The sequence below is a fragment of the Salvelinus fontinalis genome, chromosome 5, assembly GCF_029448725.1.
Source record: "Salvelinus fontinalis isolate EN_2023a chromosome 5, ASM2944872v1, whole genome shotgun sequence".
NCBI classification, from domain to species: domain Eukaryota; kingdom Metazoa; phylum Chordata; class Actinopteri; order Salmoniformes; family Salmonidae; genus Salvelinus; species Salvelinus fontinalis.
The window spans coordinates 13435617-13454715 of record NC_074669.1 but is presented as its reverse complement, the minus strand read 5'-3'; the positions used below and the strand labels follow the sequence as shown (position 1 = coordinate 13454715).

Sequence of the window (19099 nt, the reverse complement as noted above, 5' to 3'; positions counted from 1 at the left end):
CTACACAGGGCAGTGTCCCCAATCACTGCCCTGGGGCATTGGGATATTTTTAAGACCAGAGGAAAGAGTGCCTCCTACTGGCCCTCCAACACCACTTCCAGCAGCATCTGGTCTCCCATCCAGGGACTGACCAGGACCAACCCTGCTTAGCTTCAGAAGCAAGCCAGCAGTGGTATGCAGGGTGGTATGCTGAAATACAAAACAATGTGAACATGAACGAAACCGAAACAGTACCGTGTGGCAACAAACACCCACACGGAAACAAACACCCACGAAACACAGGTGGAAAAAGGCTACCTAAATATGGTTCTCAATCAGGGACAACAATAAACAGCTGCCTCTGATTGAGAACCATATCAGGCCAAACACAGAAATAGAAAATCATAGAAACACAAACATAGACTGCCCACCCCAACTCACGCCCTGACCATACTAAATAAAGACAAAACAAAGGAAATAAAGGTCAGAACGTGACACCTATATTTATATATTTTTTATCCAAGCCCCCGTCCCCACAGTATGCCTTTGAGTAGGCCGTTATTGTAAGTAAGAATTTTTTCTTAATTAACTTCACTAGGATAGGGGGCAGCATTCGGAATTTTGGATGAAAAGTGTGCCCAAATTAAACTGCCTGCTACTCAGGCCCAGAAGATAGGATATGCATATAATAGTAGATTTGCATAGAAAACACTCTAAAGTTTCCAAAACTGTTCAAATAATGTCTGTGAGTATAACAGAACTGATATGGCAGATGAAAACCCGAGGAAAATCGAACAAGGAAGTAGTGTTATTTTGAAAGGCTGTTTTTCCATTGAAAGCCTATCCACCATACAAAGACTTAGGACACAGTTCACGAGCTCTGTGGCTTCCTCTACATGTGGCCCGTCTTTATGCATTGTTTCAGGCTTTTACTCTGAAAAATGCGGGAGATACAGCACTTTCATTCAGTGGCCAGTGGAAATTTCCATTCATCAGCCATGCGCCTGATCGGGAACGTGCCTTCTTGTTTCTCCTTTCCTATTGACGAAGCTTTTGTCCAGTTGAAATATTATTCATTATTTAGGACAAAAACAACCGGAAGATTGATTTTAAACATCGTTTGTCATGTTTCTACTCATTTTTATTGTACATTTTAAAAACTTTTCGTCTGGACTTAGTGTACGCGCCTTAAGCATTCGGATTACTGGACAAAACGCGCAAACAAAAAGGAGGTTTTTGGACATTATCGAACAAAACAAACATTTATTGTCTAACATGGAGACCTGGGAGTGCCACCAGATGAAGATCATCAAAGATAAGTGATTCATTTTAATGCTATTTCTGACTTTTGTGACACTCTCCTTGGCTGAAAAATGGCTGTATGGGTTTCCGTGCCTAGGTGCTGACCTAACATAATCGCAGTGTGCTTTCTCCGTAAAGTCTTTTTGAAATCTGACACAGCAGTTGCATTAAGGAGAAGTTTATCTTTATTCGTATGTTTAACACTTGTATCGTTTATCAATGTTTATTATGAGTATTTCTGTAATTTTATGTGGCTCTCTGCACTTTCACCGGATGTTTGTTTGAGACAATGCATTTCTGGCCAATGTAAACTGAGATTTTTGGATATAAATATGAACTTTATCGAACAAAACATACATGCATTGTCTAACATGAAGTCCTATGAGTGGCATCTAATGAAGATTATCAAAAGTCAGTGATTCATTTTATCTCTATTTCTGCTTTTTGTGACTCCTCTCTTTGGCTGGAAAAATGGCTGTATGGTTTTCTGTGACTAGGTTCTGACCTAACATAATCGCATGGTGTGCTTTTGCAGTAAAGCCTTTTTGAAATCGGACACTGTGGTTGGATTTACAAGAAGTTTATCTTTAAAATGGTGCATAATACTTGTACTGTATATTTGAGGAATTTTAATTATGGGATTTCTGTTGTTTTGAATGTGGCGCCCTGCAATTTCACTGGCTGTTGTCGAGGTGGGACGCTACCGTCCCACTGGTACCAGAGAGGTTAACTGACTTGCCTAGTTAAATAAAGGTTAAATAAATATAATTAAAAACTTGAAGATTTTTTCTTTAATGAGTCCGACGCAAAGTATATACTGCTCTCCGGAGACCAGGCCCAAATCCAAGTAATTTGCGTGACAAAAAGGCAGAGATACAGAGAGAGAAGATCGGGGTGCCTTGTTAAGATTCATATGCGAGTGAGTAAATCACAATTACCATCAGTTCTACTGGCCAACGTGGAATCACTGGAAAAAAACTTGATGATCTACGGTCGAGACTATCCTACCAACGGGAGATTAAAAACTGTATTATCTTATGCTTCATGGAGTCGTGGCTGAACAACGACACGGAATATATAGAGCTGGCTGGGATTTCAGTGTATTGGCAGGACAGAGCAGCTACATCTGGTAAGACGATAGGCGGGGTGTGTTCCTACTTGTCAATAACAGCTGGTGTGCAATGTCTAATATTAAAGAAGTCTCTAGGAATTGCTCGCTTGAGGTAGAGTACCTCATGATAAGTTGTAGACCACGCTATCTACCAAGAGAGTTCTCATCTATATTATTCATAGCCGTCTATTTACCACCACAAACCGATGCTGGCACTAAGACTGCACTCAATGAGCTGTATAAGGCCATAAGCTAACAAGAAAATGCTCATTCAGAAGCGGCGCTCCAGGTGGCCAGGGACTTTAATACAGGCAAACTTAAATCCATTTTACCTAATTTCTACCAGCATGTCACATGTACAACTAGAGGGGGAAAAAAGATGAATAACTCCACACACAGAGACGCATACAATGCTCTCCCACACCCTCCATTTGGCAAATCTGACCATAATTCTATCCTCTTGATTCTTGCTTACAAGCAAAAACTAAAACAGGAAGTACCAGTGACTCGCTCAATACGGAAGTGGTCAGTAGACGCGGATGCTACAGGACTGTTTTGCTAGCACAGACTGGAATATGTTCCATGATTCCTCCAATGGCATTGAGGAGTATACCATCTCAGTCAACGGCTTCATCAATAAGTGCATTGACGACATCGTCCCCACAGTGACAGTACGTATATATCCCAACTTTAAGCCTTGGATTACCGGCAACAACTGCGTCGAGCTAAAGGCTAGAGTTGCCGCTTTCAAGGAGCGGGACACTAATCCAGACGCTTGTAAGAAATCCCGCTATGCCCTCAGACAAACCATCAAACAGGCAAAGCTTCAATACAGGACTAAGATTGAATCCTACTACACCGGCTCAGATGCTCGTCGGAAGTGGCAGGGCTTGCAAACTATTATGGACAAAGGGAAACCCAGCCGCCAACTGCCCACTGACGCAAGCCTACTAGATGAGCTAAATGTCTTTTATGCTAGCTTCGAGGCAAGCAACACTAACATGCATGACAGCACCAGCTGTTCCAGACAACTGTGTGATCACACTCTCCGTAGCCGATGATAGCAGGACCTTAAAAACAGGTCAACATTCACAAGGCCACTAGGCCAGACAGACAGATTACCAGGGCGTGTACTTAGCACATGCGCGGATCAACTGGCAAGTTTCTTCACTGACATTTTCAACCTCTCCCTGAACGAGTCTGTAATACCCACATTTCAAGCAGACCACCATAGTCCCTGTGCCCAACAAAGCGAAGATATCCCGAAAACCCTAAACCCACTCCAATTTGCATACCGCCCCAACAGATCCAGAGATGACGCAATCTCAATCGCACTCCACACTGCCCTTTCCCACCTGGACAAAAGGAACACCTATGTGAGAAAGCTGTTCATTGACTACAGCTCAGCGTTCAACGCCATAGTGTTCAACACCAAAGCTCATCACTAAGCTAAGGGCCCTGGGACTAAACACCTCCCTCTGCAACAAGATCCTGGACTTCCTGACGGGCCGCCCTCAGGTGGTAAGCAACAACACATCTGCCACGCTGATCCTCAACACCGGGGCCCCTCAGGGGTGCGTGCTTAGTCCCCCCCTGTACTCCCTGTTCACCCCCAACTGCGTGGCCAAGCACAACTCCAACACCATCATTAAGTTTGCTGACAACACAACAGTGGTAGGCCTGATCACCGACAATGATGAGACAGCCTATAGGGAGGTCAGAGGCCAGGACAACAACCTCTCCCTCAATGTGAGCAAGACAAAGGAAATTATCGTGGACTACAGGAAAAGGAAGGCCAAACTGGCACCCATTAACATCAACAAAGCTGTAGTGGAGTGGGTCGAGAGTTTCAAGTAGAGGTCGACAGATTAATCAGAATGGTCGATTTCAAGTTTTCATAACAATCGGTAATCAGTATTTTTGGACACCGATTTGCCCCCTTTTTAAGTATATATTTTTTTACAGCTTTATTTAACTAGGCAAGTCAGTTAAGAACACATTCTTATTTTCAATGACGGTGGGTTAACTGCCTTGTTCAGGGGCAGAACGACAGATTTTTACCTTGTCAGCTCGGGATTCGTTTTTGCAACCTTCCGGTTACTAGTCCAACACTCTAATCACATGCCTTACATTGCACTCCACGAGGAGCCTGCGTGGCAAGCTGACTACCTGTTACGCGAGGGCAGCAAGAAGCCAAGGTAAGTTGCTAGCTAGCATTAACCTTATCTTATAAAAAACAATCAATCTTAACATAATCACTAGTTAACTACACATGGTTGATGATATTCTAGTTTATCTAGCGTGTCCTGCGTTGCATATAATCGATGCGGTACCTGTTAATTTCTCATTGAATCACAGCCTACTTCGCCAAATGGGTGATGATTTAACAAGCGCATTTGCGAAAAAAGCACTGTCGTTGCACCAATGTACCTAACCATAAACATCAACGCCTTTCTTTAAAATCAATACACAAGTATATCTTTTTAAACCTGCATATTTAGTTAATATTGCCTGCTAACATGAATTTCTTATAACTAGGGAAATTGTGTAATTTCTCTTGCGTTCCGTTTAAGCAGTCAGGGTAAATGCAGGAGTTTGGGCTGCCTGGCTCATTGCGAACTGTGTGAAGTCCATTTATTCCTAACAAAGAACGTAATTAATTTGCCAGAATTGTACATAATTATGACATAACACTGAAGGTTGTACAATGTAACAGCAATATTTAGACTTAGGGATGCCATCCGTTAGATAAAATAGGGAACGGTTCCGTATTTCACTGAAAGATTAAATGTTTTGTTTTCGAAATGATAGTTTCCGGATTCGACCATTTTAATGACCAAAGGCTCGTATTTCTGTGTGTTATTATGTTATAATTAAGTCTATGATTTGATAGAGCAGTATGACTGAGCGATGGTAGACACCAGCAGACTCATAAGCATTCATTCAAACAGCACTTTCATGCATTTGCCAGCAGCTGTTTATGACTTCAAGCCTATCAACTCCCTATCAACCGATGTGAAATGGCTAGCTAGTTAGCGGGGTGCGTGCTAATAGCGTTTCAAACGTCACTCGCTCTGAGACTTGGAGTAGTTGTTCCCCTTGCTCTGCATGGGTAACGCTGCTTCAAGGGTGGCTATTGTCGATGGGTTCCTGGTTCGAGCCCAGGTAGGGGCGAGGAGAGGGACGGAAGCTATACTGTTACACTGGCAATACTACAGTGCCTATAAGAACATCCAATAGTCATAGGTATATGAAATACAAATCGTATAGAGAGAAATAGTCCTATAATTCCTATAATAACTACAACCTCAAACTTCTTACCTGGGAATATTGAAGACTCATGTTAAAAAGAACCACCAGCTTTCATATGTTCTCATGTTCTGTGCAAGGAACTTAAACGTTAGCTTTTTTACATGGCACATATTGCACTTTTACTTTCTTCTCCAACACTTTGTTTTTGCATTATTTAAGCCAAATTGAACATGTTTCATTATTTATTTGAGGCTAAATTGATTTTATTGATATATTATATTAACTTCAAATAAGTGTTCATTCAGTATTGTTGTAATTGTCATTATTACAAATAAATTAAAATAAATTACATTTTTATTTTATTTTTAAATCGGCCGATTAATCACTATCTGCTTTTTTTGGTCCTCCAATAATTGGTATCGGTATCGGCGCTGAAAAATCATAAATCGGTCGATCTCTAGTTTCAGGTACCTTGGTGTCCACATCACCAACAAACTATCATGGTCCAAACACACCAAAAAAGTTGTGGAGAGGGCACGAAAACACCTTTTCCCCCCCAGGAGACTGAAAAGATTTGGCATGGGTACCCAGATCCTCAAAATGTTCTACAGCTGCACCATCAAGAGCATCCTGACCAGTTTCATCACCGCCTGGTATGGCAACTGCTTGGGATCCGCCCATAAGGCGCTACAGAGGGTAGTGCGTATGGCCCAATACATGACTGGGGCCAAGCTTCCTGCCATCCAGGACTTATATACTAGGCGGTGTCAGAGGAAGGCCCCACAAAATTGTCAAAGACTCCAGTCATCCAAGTCATAGACTTTTCTCTCTGCTACCGCACGGCAAGTCCAAAAGGCTCTACCCCCAAGCTATAAGACTGCTGAACAATTAATCAAATGGCCACCCGGACTATTTACATTGACACCCCCCCCTTTGTTTTTACACTGCTGCTACTCGCTGTTTATTATCTCTGCAAAGTCCCTTTACCCCAACCTACATGTACAAACTACCGTGACTAACCTGTACCCCTGCACATTGACTCTGTACCGGTACCCCATGTACATAGCCTCATTATTATTATGTCATCTTATTGTGTTACTTTATTCTTGACTTAAATTTATTCAGTAAATATTTTAACTATTTCTTATACTGCATTGTTGGTTATTAAGGGTTTGTAAGTAAGCATTACACTGTTGAATTCAGCGCAAGTAACAAATACAATTTGATTTGATGTGTAATGACATGTTTTGTAAGCAAAAGAGGAGCAGTAGACGAGGCACTTCATTCCCAATATGTTAGAGTTCCATCCCATAAACAGGTAGCCTAAGAACTAACATTTCCTACATTGGCGGTCATTTTTTGCCATCACAAAATAGTGTCAAAAGACTGTAAACACGTATGGCTTAAATCAGCATGGGTTAATCCACACACACACACATACACACACTTAATGAGCTGGATTCCCATTGCCAAAGTCATCTGTTTCTTTACCAGGAGGAGCTAGCCTGCAGCTAAATTGACTCTACAACTATGGACATGCTCTGCTTGAAAGGATGTCATTGTCTTCTAACCTGAAAGTCTTCATTTTGGGGCAATTGATACATTAAGACGGTATTCTTTCCCACCGAATAAAACTAACAGAATACAAATAGACAGGGTTTATACATGGAATAAGCAGTTAATAGGTATTGTTATAAGTTAATAATAGAGTTACTACTACAATACACTGTTTATAGGTAATAATTAATTAGCTACATAAAAACAAAAAGTTACACTAAATATACACAAAGTATGTGGCCACCCCTTCAAATGAGTGGATTTGGCTATTTCACCCACACCAGTTGCTGACAGGTGTATAAAAATCGACCACACAGTCATGCAATCACCATAGACAACCATTGGCAGTAGAATGGCCTTACTGAGGAGCTCAGGTGACTCAATGGGGCACCATCATAGGATGCTACATTTCCAACAAGTCAGTTCATCAAATTTCTGCCCTGCTAGAGCATCCCCGGTCAACTACAAGTGCTGTTATTGTGAAGTAGAAACGTCTAGGAGCAACAATGGCTCAGCCGCAAAGTGGTAGGCCACACAAGCTCAGAGAACGGACCCGTGAGTGCTGAAGAGCATAGCGTGTAAAGATTGCAACCGAGGACAGACAACACTCACTACAGAGTTCCAAACTGCCTCTGGAAGCAACGTCAGCAAAGGAACTGTTAGTCGGGAGCTTCTTGAAATGGGTTTACATGGCCGAGCAGCAGCACACAAGCCTAAGATCACCATGCGCAATGCCAAGCGTTGGCTGGAGTGGTGTAAAGCTCACCACCATTGGACTCTGGAGCAGTGGAAATGTGTTCTCTGGAGTGATTAATCACGCTTCACCCTCTGGCAATCCGACAGATGAATCTGGGTTTGGCAGATGCCAGGAGAACGCTACCTGCCCCAATGCATAGTGCTAACTGTAACGTTTGGTGGAGGAGGAATAATGGTGTGGGGCTGTTTTTCATGGTTCGGACTAGTCCCCTTAGTTCCAGTGAAGGTAAATCTTAACACTACAGCATACAATGACATTCTAGACAATTCTGTGCTTCCAACTTTGTGGCAACAGTTTGGGGAAGGCCCTTTCTGTTTCAGCATGACAATGTCCTCATGCACAAAGCGAGGTCCATACAGAATTGGTTTGTTGAGATCGGTGTGGAAGAACTTGACTGGCCTGCACAGAACCCTGACCTCAATCTCATCAAACACCTTTGGGATGAACTGGAAGGTCGGCTGCGAGCCAGGCCTAATCATCCAACATCAGTACCCGACCTCACTAATGGACTTGTGGCTGAATGGAAGTAGTGTCCGACCTCACTAATGGTCTTGTGGCTGAATGGAAGCAAGTCCCCTCAGCGATGTTCCAACTTCTAGTGGAAAGCCTTCACAGAAGAGTAGAGGCTGTTATAGCAGCAAAGGGGGGACCAACTCCATATTAATGCCCATGATTTGCAATGAGATGTTCGACGAGCAGGTGTCCATATACTTTTGTCACGTAGTGTATCATGTTTCTATAACATTTCTATAATATGGGGGCCAGTGTAATAAACAGCATACACACATGCACTTCATAAGTTTGTCTGTGCCGTGACCAACCCCATTACTGACTTAATGCACGTAGCCTCAATATTTATACTGTCTCACTTATTTCAAGTGAGAAAACAAATATGTGCGGATGCATGAATAGCATCCAACAAAAAGCTACATTAATTGACTGCTAACACCTCTGAATATGAGCATAATTATTCCAAGCAAAGCAGAGGAAATCAGAGGTTCTTTACAAAATAGTGGCGTGTTTTTGCGTACATGAGTATGTGGTTCTTTGTCTCTCAGAAGGCCAAAACGCAGACGGCAGTACCATCTGTGTCAAATCAAAAACCATGCATTCAGACCTCAAGAACTAAATACAAATATAGGGGCGTTGAGGGGAGGGTGTGGATGTAAAGAAACAAATTCAAATCAAACGGATTCATCTTCACACTTGAGACACACTTTATTCAACATGTTGAATTACATTAAATATTATTAAAATGTCTTACAAGCCTATCCTATGACTATAGTGTATGCATAGAAGAATAGACTACAACATGTGTGACAGGGTCAAGCACTACCAACTTTCATGAAGAAAAACATATATTTTATTAATCCAATGGAAGGGCCCTGTGATGGCGGATTTCTCAGCACATTTCAAGAGTTGTAATTAACAAACATGTCATATTAATGTTGGAGCCTCTATTTCAACCCCAGTTAAAATCAAATGAAATCAATGCAGAAAGAGTGAGTGAGTGTGAGGTGTAATTAATTCCTCTCGTCACAAGGGCACAGCGTTCTTGTTCTACCTTTTTCCACAGACACCGGTCGCTTCCTGAATGACACAAGCACTTCCTGAATGACACAAGCACTTCCTGAATGACACCATCCCTCAATCTAGGACTTTCAAAGTTACATGTTTATCGGTGTCTCCATTTCTTCACTGCACAGAACACTTTAAGTGCATGTATTTCCACACAGACACTTAAGTGCAGAACACAACACGGAACACAGCTATAGTCAATGCTTGCGTCTTTACATCGCTGAAGACAGTGCCCAAAGATTTTTAGAACTAACCCAAGATGGGCTGTAGTCTGTCGTTTCCAATGGGAACACATGCGTCATAGTGGGCCGAACAAGCAAGGTGGCGGGCAGAGCCAAGCACACGCTAGTGAGATCCTACTGGTGTGTTCTAGAATGCATATTTCTGTTAGGTAACGCATACCTCTGAAGTGCGTGTGTGCAATTATTCAATTCGCCTTTGCACTCCTCTTTTCGGAACAGGTTTTAGTTTGGGGAACAGAAAACTGTATTGAGATCAAATGTTTCATCGATGAGAAAATTTGTCAGACAAAATGAAATCTCATTCCATCTTCTCCCACTACCGGCCAGTGGGCTTCCTCTCACCATCATATTTGGTAGTGACTGGAAACGCCAAGCAGATGATTCACATTTATACATCCAGAGAAATAACAGTCTCATTGTTTTATCTGTGGTATGCCTCTAGCAAAAATCATGTAAAAATTACACCCAATATCACCAGAACTATGTTTTTTCTTTCTGCCATGGATTCGTGCTAATGTCACAGACATGTTTTAAACTACTCAAGCCAATATTTTTGGGGTTTGATAACAAACATTGTTTAGCTAGCTAGTCATGTTACCTAGCTAGCAACCTGATAACTTGACCACTGACTAGGCTATGCACAAATTTGGATGGCACAAGAAGAACTGAAAAGGAATAGGCTAAAAGAGATGCTTCAAAAGGTAGGCTGCATGTGCAAGAATGGGGTGTGTACGATTGTGTGTATGTGTGTGAGATTGTGTGTATGTGTGTGAGAGGATATGGGTGAAGCAGCAGTAAGTGAAACAGTCTAGGAGGGAGGGAGAGTGTGTAGGCCTGTGTGAGAGAGGGAGAGTGTGTAGGGCCTGTGTGAGGGAGGGAGAGTGTGTAGAACTGTGTGAGTGAGGGAGAGTGTGTAGGCCTGTGTGAGGGTGGGAGAGTGTGTAGGCCTGTGTGAGTGAGGGAGGGTGTGTAGGGCCTGTGTGAGTGAGGGAGAGTGTGTAGGCCTGTGTGAGAGAGGGAGAGTGTGTAGGGCCTGTGTGAGGGAGGGAGAGTGTGTAGGCCTGTGTGAGTGAAGGAGAGTGTGTAGGCCTGTGTGAGAGAGGGAGAGTGTGTAGGGCCTGTGTGAGGGAGGAGAGTGTGTAGGGCCTGTGTGAGGGAGGGAGAGTGTGTAGGCCTGTGTGAGAGAGGGAGAGTGTGTAGGGCCTGTGTGAGAGAGGGAGAGTGTGTAGGGCCTGTGTGAGAGAGGAGAGTGTGTAGGGCCTGTGTGAGGGAGGGAGAGTGTGTAGGCCTGTGTGAGTGAAGGAGAGTGTGTAGGCCTGTGTGAGGGAGTAAGAGTGTGTAGGCCTGTGTGAGGGAGGGAGAGTGTGTAGGCCTGTGTGAGAGAGGGAGAGTGTGTAGGGCCTGTGTGAGGGAGGGAGAGTGTGTAGGGCCTGTGTGAGGGAGGGAGAGTGTGTAGGCCTGTGTGAGTGAAGGAGAGTGTGTAGGCCTGTGTGAGGGAGTAAGAGTGTGTAGGCCTGTGTGAGGGAGGGAGAGTGTGTAGGCCTGTGTGAGGGAGGGAGAGTGTGTAGGCCTGTGTGAGGGAGGGAGAGTGTGTAGGACTGTGTGAGTGAGGGAGAGTGTGTAGGCCTGTGTGAGGGAGAGAGAGTGTGTAGGACTGTGTGAGGGAGGGAGAGTGTGTAGTCCTGTGTGAGGGAGGGAGAGTGTGTAGGCCTGTGTGAGTGAGGGAGAGTGTGTAGGCCTGTGTGAGGGAGGGAGAGTGTGTAGGCCTGTGTGAGTGAGGGAGAGTGTGTAGGACTGTGTGAGTGAGGGAGAGTGTGTAGGCCTGTGTGAGTGAGGGAGAGTGTGTAGGCCTGTGTGAGGGAGGGAGAGTGTGTAGGACTGTGTGAGTGAGGGAGAGTGTGTAGGCCTGTGTGAGGGAGAGAGAGTGTGTAGGACTGTGTGGGGGAGGGAGAGTGTGTAGGCCTCTGTGAGTGAGAGTGTGTAGGCCTGTGTGAGTGAAGGAGAGTGTGTAGGCCTGTGTGAGGGAGTAAGAGTGTGTAGGCCTGTGTGAGGGAGGGAGAGTGTGTGGGCCTGTGTGAGGGAGGGAGAGTGTGTAGGCCTGTGTGAGGGAGGGAGAGTGTGTAGGCCTGTGTGAGGGAGGGAGAGTGTGTAGGCCTGTGTGAGTGAGGGAGAGTGTGTAGGCCTATGTGAGGGAGGGAGAGTGTGTAGGCCTGTGTGAGGGAGGGAGAGTGTGTAGGCCTGTGTGAGTGAGGGAGAGTGTGTAGGCCTGTGTGAGTGAGGGAGAGTGTGTAGGCCTGTGTGAGTGAGGGAGTGAGAGTGTGTAGGCCTGTGTGAGGGAGTGAGAGAGTGTAGGCCTGTGTGAGTGAGAGTGACAGAGTGAGTGTGTGAGAGAGAGAATGTGTGTGCAAGTGTTAAACTTCAAGAACATTGATAAGAGGAAGTAGGCCTACTTATATAGCTAGCTGTATGTTACAATGACTTTTGTGTTGTTTATGGTGAAAATGATATTAAACCATTCTAATGAATATAATTGTTTCCATCCTTACAATCAAAGCACAGTATGCCTGTAACTCAATTTGGTACTTTTTAACTGGAAAAATCTTTCTTTAGGGCCAAATTAGAATTTGTAATTAACTAATGCCACCACCTTGATTAATTATTTTAATCATTTGACCACCCTAATTTTAACATGCCAGTAATTTTGTCAACAAACTCCTAGATTCCTCCAATGCTTTTATAAGCCATTATACCATTTCCATCCGATGTGCACTTTTTACAACTTGAATCTTCTCTGGTTATATACACTAGACACCTTGACTCTCCAGTCTCCCCTTCGCTGTGCCAAAAATTGGACTACCTGCACAAAGAGAGACCATATGGGTTTTTCCATTTTCAATTTCCAAATGAAGTAGGAGTTAATCTAACAAGCCTTCAGACAACATGGACATCATCATGACTAACAATAGTGTAAAGAGAGTGAAACAAGCGTTTGTCTTACAGTGCATGGCAGAGTCATTAGTTAGGTGATAATGGCATTGAATCCTCACTCTGGCCATCAGCTACTTACCTGACTCACACACAGACACCCAACAAGCATGCAGCGCTGTCTGTCAGAAGGTTCAATGCTTAAACTGATGACAATCAATCAAATAACTGAATTTTCCTTGTTAGGAAAAATGTGTGGAATGGTATATACAACAAGACAAAGGACATACAAAACAAGTGTATCTACAGTGCCTTCCGAAAGTATTCAGACTTCTTGACTTTTCAACATTTTGTTACGTTACAGCCTGGATTAAAAATAATAATAATAAATAAACTCTGCAATCTACACGCAATACCCCATAATACCAATGCAAAAAACATTTTAGGCAGTCTTTTCAATAAGCTCTTATACTAAAAGAGCATTATCATCATTTTCACAGTAGCATTCCAATCTCATAGTATGTACAGTGCATTCGGAAAGTATTCAGACCCCTGCCCTTTTCTCACATTTTGTTACGTTACAGTCTTATTCCAAAATGTATTAAATACATTTTGCTCCTCATCAATCTACACACTATACCCCCCAGGTAAAAAAAATGTTTTGCAAACGTATTAAAAATAAACACACCCTATTGAGACCTTTGCTATGAGACTCTAGATCGAGCTCAGGTGCATCCTGTTTCCATTAATCATCCTTGAGATGTTTCTATAACTTGATTGGAGTCTACCTGTGGTAAATTCAATTGATTGAATATGATTTGGAAAGGCACACACCTGTCTATATAAGGTCCCACAGTTGACAGTGCATGTCAGAGCAAAAACCAAGCCATTAAGTCAAAGGAATTGAGAGCTCCGAGACAGGATTGTGTCGAGGCACAGATCTGGGGAAAGGTACCAAAACATTTCTGCAGCATTGAAGGTCCCCAAGAACACAATGGCCTTCATTATTCTTGGTCAGGGAGGTGACCAAGAACCCGATGGTCACACTGACGGAGCTCTAGAGTTCCTCCTCTGTGGAGATGAGAACCTTCCAGAAGGACAACCATCTCTGCAGCACTCCACTAATCAGGCCTTTCTGGTAGAGTGGCCAGATGGAAGCCACTCTTCAGTAAAAGGCACATGACAGCCTGCTTGGAGTTTGCCAAAAGGCACCTAAAGACTCTCAGACCATGAGAAACAACATTCTCTGGTCTGATGAAACCAAAATTGAACTATTTGGCCTGAATGCCAATCGTCACGTCTGGAAGAAACCTGGCACTGTGAAGCATGGTGGTGAAAGCATCATGTTGTGCAGATGTTATTCTCAGTGGCAGGTACTGGGAGACTAGTCAGGATCGAGGCAATGAATGGAGCAAAGTACAGAGAGAGATCCTTGATGAAAACCTGCTTGAGTTCTCAGGACATCAGATAACCAAGCAGGAGTGGCTTCTGGACAAGTCTCTGAATGTCCTTGAGTGGCCCAGCCAGAGCACGGACTTGAACCCAATCAAACATCTCTGGAGAGACCTGAAAATAGCTGTGCAGCAACGCTCTCCATCCAACCTGACAGAGCTTGAGAGGATCTGCAGAGAACAATGGGAGAAACTCCCCAAATACAGGTGTGCCAAGCTTGTAGCGTCAAACCCAAGAAGACTCGAGGCTGTAATCGTTGCCAAAGGTGCTACAACAAAATACTGAGTAAAGGGTCTGAATACTTGTGTAATACTTCAGTGTTTTAAATGTTTTACCTATTGCCTATTAAATTCTAAACACCTGTTTTTTCTTCGTCATTATGAGCTATTGTGTGTAGATTGATGAGGGGAAAAAACTATTTAATCAATTTTAGAATAAGGCTGTAACGTAACAAAATGTGGAAAAAGTCAAGGTATCTGAATACTTTCCGAAGGCACTGAACAAAAATAAACTCAACAATGAAAGTGTTGGTCCAATGTCTCATGAAATAAAAGATCCCAGAAACGTTCCATACACACGAAAAGCTAATATCTCTCAAACTTTCTACACACATTTGTTTACATCCCTGTTCGTAAGCATTTCTCCTTTGCCAAGATAATCCATCCACCTAACAGGTGTGGCATATCAAGAAACTAATTAAACAGCATGATCATTACACAGATGCATCTTGTGCTGGGAACAATAAAAGGTAACTAAAATGTGCAGAAAACACAATGCCATAGATGTCTCAAGTTGAGGGAGCATGCAATTAGCATGCTGACCGCAGGAATGTCCACCAGAGCTGTTGCCAGAGATGTAATGATAATTTCTCTACCATAAGCCACCACCAACGTCATGTTAGAGAATTTGGCACTCTGTCCAACTGGCCTCAAAACCGCAGACCACGTGTAACCATGCCAGCCCAAGGAGGGTGCTGAGGAGTATATGTCTGTAATAAAGCCCTTTAGTGGGAGGAAAACTAATTCTAATTGGTTTCAATTTAATGATTTCCTAATGTGAATTTTAACTCAGGAAAGCCTACAAGTAATCCTCATCATCATGATCCCCCACAGTCAGCCATAGGATGAAGGCAACTTCGACAAAGCATTCCAGGTGAAGCTGGTTGAGAGAATGCCAAGAGCATGCAAAGCTGTCATCAAGGCAAAGGGTGGCTACTTTGAAGAATATAAAATATATTTTTATTAGTTTAACAGTTTTTTGGTTACTACATGATTCCATATGTGTTATTTCATAGTTTTGATGCCTTTACTATTATTCTACAATGTAGAAAATAGTAAAATAAAGAAAAAACCTTGAATGAGTAGGTGTGTCCAAACTTGACTGGTACTGTATTTTAAACAAAATACAAACATCTGGATAAGCATCGAAAGCCAACATAGGAGAGTTTGAAATGAGGTACTGTTTCTCCATGATACAGGTATTGTATTTATTCATGCAGGAGAAAAAAGCAACATGAGATAGCACTGCTATCCAGGTGCCTTGATCGAAGTCTCCACATTATCTTTGTGATCTTGGGACATGAAACTCGGTTCATAGTTGTGACAGTCATCGTTACATCGTGTGTGAAGGCTAAATATGTAACAAAGTGATGATCCTATCAGGATCACAACACAATAGCTTGTGTCGCATAGAAAGAAACAAAGTACATAAGATGTTGCCTGTTTGCAAAGCACTGGTTAAAATCTGTGCCTCTTATAATCAAAATCGTTAATTTGACACTTGAAAAGTTATGGCAGTTTCTTTGCCTTTTATCCCAAAGAGGATAAAGGCTTTGCTTGTACTATGATATAGCCGTTATTAATATTCAAAGCCTCATAAATTAGACACTTGATATTTGGACAAATTATTTCAAAAGGATTGAGGTTATATAGTTTGTAAGTGTTAGTCCAAGACTTTTCAAACATGTATCAGTTCGATATATATATATATATATATATATATATATATATATATATACATATTTTACAGTAACACTTCTCTTAACATTGATGTTAGGCTGCATTGCTTATATATACAACGCTTACAAGTTTACGTAGCTGTAACTCAAGTTCATTTAACAGACAAGTCAGAACTTCTCTTCATTTGCTCAGGTGGGATGTCCAGCACAAAATCTTCATGAACACGAATAGAGTAAGAAGAAATCTATAATAAGACGTCTAGAGAAGATATCTAGTCGACCTACTGTATGGGTCGATTGCATTTTTTTAAATCCCTAGAAACGCGTCTCAAAACTTTGCACATTCAAACAATATGTGAGTCAGCGTCCATGCTGCATGCAACTGCTTACAGAAAAACAACATACTTAGATTACATATCTTCTAAAATAGAATGTCATGCACAAAATCGTTGTTCGAAGTAGCAATTATGTTATTTCTTGCAATCGCTGCATGAGCGCTATATTTGATATTTAAATTCTAGACAGCGATACATTTATAACCTCAAATGTACAACTATTCGGTTGATTGCGATAATGTTGCGATCATGTTTTAATAAATGTCCTCTAAAAGAAGGAGAAAGTAAAAATAAAAATAAAGTTAGAGACTTACCACCGCGGGAGCAAACAACACTCAGGAGAGCGAGCGAGTAATGTACAGACCTATACATTATGGTAGCTATAGTTTAGAAAGTTGGAGCTTCCTTTTAACCAGGTAAAACTCTTAAATAGTGCATAATTCACTTACTTTTCTCTCGCTTGGCTATCGGAAGGGACGACAGCTCCTTTACCTTTAGCGTACATGCTGGATTCTGTTTTAAGACTTTTACCCCACTCAACACCTGTCAAAGAAAGCAGCCAGCCAAACGTTCTATCTCCATAGCTACCCCTTTAGTGTTTTTCCTTATCCTCCTCCTCCTCCCCCCCTCCTCCCCCCCTCCTCCTCCTCCTCCTCCTTTTTTTCACATCTCCAACATTGGCCACAAATCAGGCACAGTTTCTATTGGGGGAACTTGAAACAGACCGATGGTGGATTTTTTTCCCCCTCAACCGCTGTTCGAGAATGTATTCACACTCCCTCCGCTAGGGAATGGTGGGGGCTTCTTAAAGGGGAACGAACACGCTTCTTGTTTACTGACCTCAGAAACATGTAAGAATTGAGATAGGAAAAACTGAAATCCTCCAATCAGGCCAGCATTTCCCAAACTCGCCCCTTGGGATCCCAAGGGGGGCACGTTTTGGTTTTTGCCCTATCACTAACTGATGGTTTACATTTCTCAAATCATAAATTCAAGAGGACTACTGGGTTGACCAAAGGCTCAAACCCGTTTTATCCGCACAACAACATTGACTTAATTTACTGAGCAGTCCTAGGTAGCTGAGGGGTTGGACAAATACATTTCATGGTAGCTAATTGAATTACACAAATAGCCAAACTGACCATTGTGTGAAAGGCTACTACTGCCTGCGTGAAAACGTATCAAAATAATGAGTCGCAGTCTCCCCAAAATGTAGCAGTTACAGGTTTGTGCTTTGCAACTGAGTCAAGTATGTATTATTATTTTTGAATGAGGACATAAGTTTGCCTGTTGGTGAGCCAAAGTAGATATTTAGTGCGTGCTTAGTGTTGTAGCGGTTGTTGTCATCTCTTGCTTAGTGTTGTAGCGGTTGTTGTCATCTCTTGCTTAGTGTTGTAGCGGTTGTTGTCATCTCTTGCTTAGTGTTGTAGCGGTTGTTGTCATCTCTTGCTTAGTGTTGTAGCAATTCTTTAGCGATTCTTAGAATCACATGATGAGGAACCTTGTCTGAGACATAAAAAACATTGTAGTCTTCAGACCAAAAGCTAGTTGGAGCGGTGAGCATCAACAGCCAGGGTGTAAAACAGTTGGTTACATTGGTGCCATGACCTGTATCAAAGAGCTGAGGTTGATGATGAGAGGGGTTTAAAGAGGAGTGAATGTAAAGCAGGCAGCTAGTCTGGAGAGTTGTAGCCTTTGCCTGTCGAGTAACCTCAACTGAGAGACCTAAAAAGTCAACTGCCGCCCCCTGTCTTATTGTCAGTTGTTGCCTTAACTTACCTAATGATCGAATTGAATAGCTACGTTCTGCCTCTACCGTTAAGATCCTAAGTGGCTGGGGGTGGAGCTACTCAGGTTCAATTATTTATTGTTTTGATATAGTTAAAAATAACCCTCATAGACCACCACACTGCACCGAGCAACCTTCCTCTGTAGCAAACGTCTTTGTTATACAATGTCAATAGAAACACAATGGATATGTGTAGTGTAGCAACCATTTCAGATATTCTACAGAGTTGGAAGAAAAAATCTATAAATTGCTGTCCAGCAGAGGAATTCCCCCAGCTCCTCCCATTGTGGGGGGGGCAAATGATAATTAATCACAGGTTGAATAATTTAATGCAGAGCCAATGGATGCCTTCCTCAGCCCATTTCTCAGCACCTGCCTTAGGTGTGTGTGTGTGTGTGTGTGTGTGTGTGTGTGTGTGTGTGTGTGTGTGTGTGTGTGTGTGTGTGTGTGTGTGTGTGTGTGTGTGTGTGTGTGTGTGTGTGTGTGTGTGTGGTGCTGGGGCCTCTTTTGGGGCCAGAGACGGGGAGCACAGAGCACATCTCGTAGGGGGCTTGGGCTAATGCACCTAAATGTGCAAAGTATGATTTAAAAAATGGATACAATTGACATTTGGGTACAGGACTCCTATCCTGACATTCAAACATGGTTAAATGGTTCTGTCTCTAATAAAGACATTGAAATAAATTATTATAATGTATTTAGATGTGACAAATTACAGAAAGGGGAGGAGTGGCCATATATGCCAAATCTAATTTCATGGCATCTCAATCTTTAAATATTTCTGTTCCCAAGGTCATTAAACACACAAATTTGGTTGAAGATGTATCCATAAACCAGAATACACATTAATTGTTGCTGGGATT

General features: G+C 42.5%; 1 protein-coding gene across 2 annotated transcripts in view; it reads right to left on the bottom strand.

Moving 5' to 3' along the window:
• The window catches only part of LOC129855155 (single-stranded DNA-binding protein 3-like), a 150842-nt gene extending 133772 nt beyond the window's left edge, over nucleotides 1–17070 (bottom strand). For both annotated transcript variants that reach the window (XM_055922529.1, XM_055922530.1), the window contains exon 1: nucleotides 16897–17070. In XM_055922529.1, the coding sequence (XP_055778504.1) occupies nucleotides 16897–16952 (56 nt within the window). In that variant the 5' untranslated portion in view covers nucleotides 16953–17070. The remainder of the gene's footprint in view (nucleotides 1–16896) is intronic.
• Between the last annotated feature and the right edge of the window lie 2029 nt (nucleotides 17071–19099).